Here is a 7,584-nt window from a genome sequence, read left to right on the forward strand (position 1 = left end):
AGAAACTTTATAATAATTTTTACATTGTAGTATTTTTCATAGTTTTGTATGTTTTCTTTCCCTGCCTTGATCACCTGTTCCCTGAGGGAAAAGCCATGGCTTTCATCACTCAGCATTTATGAAACCATTTGTGTGAAGTGTTGAGGCCAAACAGACTAATAAGGTATAGTCTTTATCATTAGAAAACTTGCCCAGTGAGAGAAATGGTTGCCCAGCCCGTTTCACCTTACTGTGTCGAGTCCTGTAGTGACCTGTGCAAGGTGTATAGGCACCAGAGAGCACCTACCTGAGGAGATGGTGCCCGAGTCAAGGGAGGAAGCCAGTATTTTAAGCAAAGGTGCCAAGACTGAGGGGTTGTGGCGCGTTCAGGGAACCCTAGACATTTTAGCATGAGTGAAATCCTATGTATTTGGGGGAGGAATGGCTGGAGATGAAGTGGAAAACCAAAGGAATTCCTAGAGTTGAATGAAGGTCTTTGCAGACCAAAGAGTTCCAAGTTTATCCGGTTGGTGATGGCAAGCCCATGAGGGATGTTAGTTAGGAGAGGGGCAGAAGTTTTACAAACGTTACTTGAAAATACTATGTTCATGCAGGCAAGCTTGAGTTGTGGAACGATAACCTGTGATACCAGCGCCCAGGCTCCTGGCATGGTTGTGCAGTGATGAGGCTGTAACCTAAGAAAGGCGGGGTTGGAGAGTGTAGAGGATAGCAGATTGGCAGGCTTGATGACTGATTGGACAGGTCGGTGAGGGAGGCCGGGGTTAAGGATCACTCTGAGAGTCTGGCTTGGGATAACTGAGTGGACGGTAGTTTTGCATATATTTTTATCCACCCCCTGCCCTGAAGGACAGGGCACAGTGCTGCTGCCCTGGGCTGGTGCCGTAGTCTTCCAGCTGGTGCCCCCGCGTCTGCGATGGATCCCGCCATTGCATATTTATACAGTAGCCAGAGTATCTTTGCAAATGTAAATAAGTACTGAAATTCCTCTGCTTACAAGTCATCAATGACTTTCTGTGGAATTTAGAATAAAATTGAAAACCCTTCAGTTAACCTTCAAAGCTAACCCAGTCTACTCCTCGCCTCTCCGGTTTGTTTGTGCCACTTCCCCTTTTGTTTACCAAGCCTTAGCCACACTGGTGTGCGTTTAGTTCCCAGAAGGTCCTCACCTCTTTCTAGTCTGTCTTCTCCATGTGTTTCCTCTCTCACTGCTTCCTAGAATGTTTTTTACCCTCTCATTCTGTAAGTTTAACCCATCCTTTAGGTCTCAGGTAAACATCACTTCCTTAGGGAAGCCTTTCTTGTCCATTTTCTTCACTCCATCTAACTAGGTGTGTCCTTATGTTTGTACTAGAGGCCTGGTACATGGAATCGTGCAGGGGGGGATGGGGCGGGAGGGCGCATGCAGGGAGGGGTTCCCCCTCAGCCTGGCCTGCACCCCCGCGCAATCTGGGACCCCTTGGGGGATGTAGCAGAGCGGGTTTTGGCCTGATCCCACAGGCCAGGCCGAGGGACCCCACTAATGCACCGATTCGTGCACTGGGCCTCTAGTATATAGATAATAATTATAATACCCCTTTTAAAAATTAGGACCAGAGTGGCCCAAGGACACATACTAGCACCTATTAGAGCAAAGGTTGGAATCTGGAAAATCAATGCCAAATATTATTTCCACTACAGCATTCTGCCTGTTTCATTCTACAGTGGGAGTGTCTGAATAACTTTCTGAATACTATACAGAAGAATATTTGGAAAAGTGATCTTCTGCACTCATTTTTCCCTGAAGCAGAGACATTAATTTAGTGATAATAATTGCTACTATATGCTATTTAGCTAATAATTTATTGAACACTTTTTATGTTCCAGGCTTTGGAATAATCCCACTATAATAATCCTGTGATGTAAATAAATGATTTCCTTTTTGTAGATAAATTGAAGGACACTCTAAGTAGGACAGACAGTCTTTACCGTTTAGATCTTTCTTTTTTGCCTTGTTAAAAAAAAATTAAAAATGCAACAATTAGTTGGCAGAGAAAGCAAGAGGAGCTGTTAAATTGCGGCAGGCTGTGCCCAATCAGTCCCGATCGGGAGAGGCTCGCACTGCCACAGCAGCACTCGCCAGTCATGAGCCTTGCGTCTGGTGCCCTCCCAAGGGGAGCAGCCTGTGGGATTGGGCTGAAACCAGCTCTCCGACATCCCCAGTGAGGTCCGGGATTGCAAGAGGGCACAGGCCAGGCTGAGGGACCCCACTGGTGCACGATCGGGCTGGGGAGAGGCCACGGGAGGGCTCCAGGGCATGTCCGGCCCATCTTGCTCAGTCCCGATTGGCTGGACCCCAGCAGCAAGCTAACCTACCAGTCAGAGCATCTGTTCCCTGGTGGTCAGTGCACATTATAGTGACTTGTCGACCGGTTGACTGTCTGCCCCCCAGTGGCCAGTGAACGTCATAGCGAGCGGTTGAGAAACCTTAGCATATGATTAGCATATTATGCTTTGATTGGTTGTTCTACCGTTTGGTCTGTTTGCATATTACCCTTTTATTATATAGGAATAGTGCCCTTCTCACTGTTTAATCACAGTTTGCAAGTATATATTTGGGGATATATTGTTTAACGTTTGTCTCCCACTAGTATATAAGCTCTCAACTCACAGACCTTGACTGTTTTGCCCACCACTCAGTAAGTGTTTAGGAAATGAATAGTAACTGTTCACTGATTATTTTGGCTCTTTCCTAAATAAAAAGACAATCAAATTTAACAGTATTTAAACTACCTATTTGAAGGAAGTGTGGGAACAGATAGTTATAGCTAGCTAAAATTTTCTGTTTGAAAATGTACTGAATTTTATTATCTTAACAGCACTCTTTAGAAATCACCATTACAGCCTTAGCTGGTTTGGCTCAGTGGATAGAGCATCAGCCTGTGGACTGAAGGGTCCCAGGTTCAATTCCAGTTAAGGGCACATGCCTGGGTTGCGGGCCCAATCCTCAGTTGGGGCATGCAGGAGGCAGCCAATCAGTGATTCTCTCTTATCATTGATGTTTCTATCTCTCTCTCCCTCTCCTTTCCTCTCTGAAATCAATAAAAATATATATTTTTAAAAAAATCAGTATTACAAAACATTCTAATTGTGTGTTACCTGAACTTCATATCTCGTGAGAAGCAAACCAGAAAGCAGCCGAATCACCATCCTGTGGAAAATCCCAGCACCTTTCCTCTACTTAGGAGATGATGAAAACAAAGAATGGCAGGTTTCTGGGAGGAGCAGTAGTTGGAAGGATTGCTTTACTGAAGTGGAGTGCTCAGTGTAGTCGCTTGAGTCATCTGTGACACTCCACTTGGGAAACACTCTTACATACTTATCTCGTCGTATAATCCAGTGTCATTAGTTCCATTTACAGTGTCAGTTTCAAATGTTACTACAGAACATATAGTTTCTTTCTTGAGAATTTGTTTCCTTTAGATTATTATAAGTGGCTGAAGTGCTTTCCTTTTAATGTCTTCTTTTGTTTTTTTTTGTGATGCTCTATCTTGATGTAGGGTTAGTTTTAAAAATAATTAAGGAATAGCTTGAAAAAGGTCTACTTTATGTACTTTTTCTTATTTTAGAGAATACTTTGTAATTCTGGGTTGGACATCGATGACAATTTTATACTTTAAAGTCACCAAGGTGAATACGTAATTTGTATTTCCACATCATTCTTTAAAAAATGAAATGCTGATGCTCCCTGGAGAAAAATAGCCACCCTGGTCATGTGGTTCTCCGTAACTAGTGACTAGATGTTTACAGTAGTCAGGACTCAAACAGAGGGAAGGAGTGCTCCTGTACGTATGGTCAGCTCAGTTTCAAGCTATCTTTATCCACAGCAGGAAATCCTACCTGCTTCTGCCAGCAGAGGGCAGTGTACACATATAAGTATACTACAATCTGTAAGGTTTTGGTTTCTTTGACAAGTGTGTTAAAATTCCTCGATTCATTTATGTTTAGAATTAGCAGTACTGATAGGACAGAAAGTTGGCTGGGGGGACAGTGATTAAAGCGTCTGTCTAAAAGTTTAGATCTGAAATACGTGCTACCATAATGTTGCTGTTCAATGAGGAATGTCCTCTAAATGTCAAACTCCTTTTGAGCTACTTACTAGTCTACCATGTGGGAAGTTAACTTTTCAACCATTGTTTTGATGTAATTTCTACTAAAACAAGGAAAATAGAAGTGTTGGAAAAAGTATAAGCTTTGAAGTCTCATCTAGGCTACAGTTCTACCAGTGCTACTTAACTAGCTGTGTGACCAGTGGCAGATTACTCAAACTCCTTCAGTCTCCCTTTCCGTAGCTGAAAAATTTAGTTGATAACCTGCTGTGAAAAGATGCAGACAGTTTAATAGTGGATTTATATAAAACACATAGTTGTAAATATATACTTGTTGCTTTCTTGACTCGGAACTGGTATATTTCTTGTCATATTTACAATTGCTGTTTGTCTTACAAGGTTAAGTGATAGGTCTGAAAGCTGTATATTTCCATTTGAAAGCCGTCTGTAGCTAGCACAGACTTTCCTACAGAAACTCTTAAGTTCTGGTTATAAAAAGATGATAAACAATAGACAGTGTAATCAACAATCTTCCTATTTTATTCATATCTCTTTAACTCCTACCATGCTCCACAATTTAACCAGTAGTTAATGAAATTTGAGAAAGGTGGTCTGTAATTTTTCAGTGCCAGAGTTTTCTTTTTTGGCATTTCCCAATTCTCTCTGTGTTTTTATTTTTCATGAAGTATTTCTTGTTTACTAAAAATTGCTAGAACTCAAAGATTATGACACCTAGGTATACTGGAAGACAGATTTGGAAGTGTTGGGGAAACCAGAAGTTAAACACTGGGACTGGGACAAACTCTAGTTAATGGAGACATCAAGGGTTGTGTTGCCTGAGGATACTCTTGTCCTTTTAAGTAAACACTTTGGCCTTTGAGATAGTGAGCTGAAAAAAACCCTGCAGATATTCTTGTTTGAGATGGGCAGGGAATTCAAATAGAGAAGAGGCATGAACAGGTGGTGAAAAATATGTGCAGTTGACTATCGTCATCTCAAGTGTGAGCCCTGGTAAACTGAACTAAAGATAGGATGAGAGAAAAAAAAGTGTGCCATCTTCTTCGGCATTGAGGTAACGTCAATTCTGAGTGTTGCAAATACTAGTAGTGTATTTCATATAGACCAGGTTATATTTGAAATGTTTATTGTTCATAGGTATAGGATATTGACATGAATATATGTAATAGAATGTATTAGCCCATAAATATACTGAATGTTCCATGTAGAACATTTTAGGAACCAGGACTTTCCATTTAGATGAAAATGGTAGCCAAAGTCCCTGGAGTGTCTGGCTTATCCGGAAGCAGGACATATGCTGCTAAGTAATAATAGAATGGCTCTTGCCGGATCCCTGGCTGTATACATAAGGGATTTGGAGATACTGGGTTATCCAGTAGTTTTTGTTATAATGACTTATTTTACATTCAGGGGCAGCCAATCTTACAGAAAGAATCTTTCCAGCGTATATCTCATGGGATTTTTCTCTACTCCCTGGTAAAGACAGAAAAGAGGTCTCCCCCCATCCCCTTCACCTCACCCGAGGTTGCATTTCTAAGGTTGCTAGTCTTTCCACCTTTCCCAGTAGTGTGTGTTTCTCTGCCACTGGATCCCTGTAGAACTCAACCCATGGTCTGTTAGGGTCTTAGGGGCTTTTTTTTTTTTTTGCTTTTATTTTATTCTGAGGGATTCTTGAATCTAAACTGTTCAGACAAAGAATGTCATAGGTAGTCCCACATATTGTCTAGATAGCCATTAATTAGCACATGTTTTAATCATTACTTTTGGGTTTTCCACACTTCTTCTGTTTATTCTCCGTCTCTGACTCTAATCTTCATAATTCTCTGTTCTTTATTATCAGTTTGTCCCATTTATATCCTCCTGGTCAAAGGCAAGCTGTTTTGTTACGCTTTCTCTTTGGTCTAAGAAGAAGCCTATCTTCCATTGTGCTTCAACTTTTGCCTCCTGCTTCCTCAGGTGAGCTGCACAATTGGCAGCTTTGGCCAGCTATGCAAGCACCTGAGCCCGGGTCAGTTCCCAGCCTGTCCTCCATGCCTCTGTCTCCTGAGCTTGCGGCTGCTGGAGTCACACATTTCTGTCCTCTCTTACCCTCCTCACCACTGAGCTCCAGGACAGTCCACAGGCATTTCCCGTAGAGGTGATTTTGCATGGCCTGGAGGAGTCGCAGGGAGAAGAGTACAGAATGGCAGAGCAGGGGCGTCCTCATTGCTCGACAGTGTGCTGATCCTTGTACAGGAACGAAAAGTGAGAGGACATTCAGCCACCTGATGTGCAATTGAATCTACCTCCCAAACCTTAAGGGAAAGCCTCAGAATTGGGGAAAGTTTAAACCCATTTGGATTTTAGCCAGAAATGCTGGCATATTAGATTTGCATTTAGTAAGTTGAGCTTGGTCTCAATATGAGGAATAGACTGGAGCAGGAGCACTGAAGACAGTGGATCAAATGAGGAAAAGAAGGTGAAAACACTGGGTACCCACGCAAGTATAAAGTGGGTGATATGTTTTTCATTCAGGTAATAAAACAACAATATGCACCACAGAGGGAGATTTTGCCTACAGAAAATGACTGCTTTGGTTACAAGGTAACTAAAGAAATTAACTCAAACTCTTTTTATTTTCTGTATTTACCAACCAACCAGAACCAGGACCAGTATTCACATCTGCTAAGTGATCAGTTTCTGCCATACCAAGGTCATAATTCCTTCCGTGAGAAATATTTCAGTGGGATAACAAAAAGAATTGCCAAGGAAGAAAAATCTAGCCAGGAGTGAACATTTTGACAATGAAGAAAGAATAAGGATTTCATAAAAAGGACATCTGGATGTGAACTTTCATGTGTGATACAGAAAACATGCACTGCTTTAAATAATTTTATATAACCAAAAAAATGCTACAAAGTAAATTGAACAATTCTTTTAAAATTAGCCTTGTTTTATGAACTATTTTGTTGTATGTGGTCTTTTGAACTTTATTTAATTTATATTTGTACTTTCAAGTATTATGGAAATTAAAAACAGTTATATTTTTGGTAATTAATTTACAACGGGAACTACTATTGTTGACTTTTTAAATAGTTATCTTCAGACTATATTATAGGCAGTTAATAGTGGTTGAGAGTTTATTCATTAGAGTTAATTGTTTTCTTTTATTGTAATTGATTTACATAGCCACTAATAAATCTAATTGAGGATTTCTAAAGTTGTAGTATTCAACGCTTTTAAGGGGAATACGATGAAGGAAATGAATTTTTTTTATCAATGCCTGACAAGTAGGTCATAATGGTGATAGTAGTGATGATGAGAAAGGCTAGAACCTGACAATCTAAAAAGCTTACAAACTCCTTGAGGCTTGTCCACATCTGAAGCTCCGCTGTACCTTGGATTTGCTCCTGCAATCCTAAACCTTGATTTAGGGTTAGGGTTAGGGCACAAGGTTAGGATTATGGCTAAAGCTAGGTTAGGGTTATGGTTAGGGCACAAG

The 7,584-nt window shown here is 41.0% G+C and overlaps 1 protein-coding gene across 1 annotated transcript in view; it reads left to right on the forward strand.

The window, feature by feature from the left end:
• The window catches only part of TRMT11 (tRNA methyltransferase 11 homolog), a 60,097-nt gene extending 52,795 nt beyond the window's left edge, over positions 1 to 7,302 (forward strand). The window contains exon 13 of the mRNA XM_006778505.2: positions 6,744 to 7,302. Within this exon, the coding sequence (XP_006778568.1) occupies positions 6,744 to 6,875 (132 nt within the window). The 3' untranslated portion in view covers positions 6,876 to 7,302. The remainder of the gene's footprint in view (positions 1 to 6,743) is intronic.
• The last annotated feature ends 282 nt before the right edge of the window (positions 7,303 to 7,584 follow it).

This window comes from Myotis davidii, unplaced genomic scaffold (assembly GCF_000327345.1).
Source record: "Myotis davidii unplaced genomic scaffold, ASM32734v1 scaffold147, whole genome shotgun sequence".
In the NCBI taxonomy this organism is placed as follows: Eukaryota; Metazoa; Chordata; class Mammalia; order Chiroptera; family Vespertilionidae; genus Myotis; species Myotis davidii.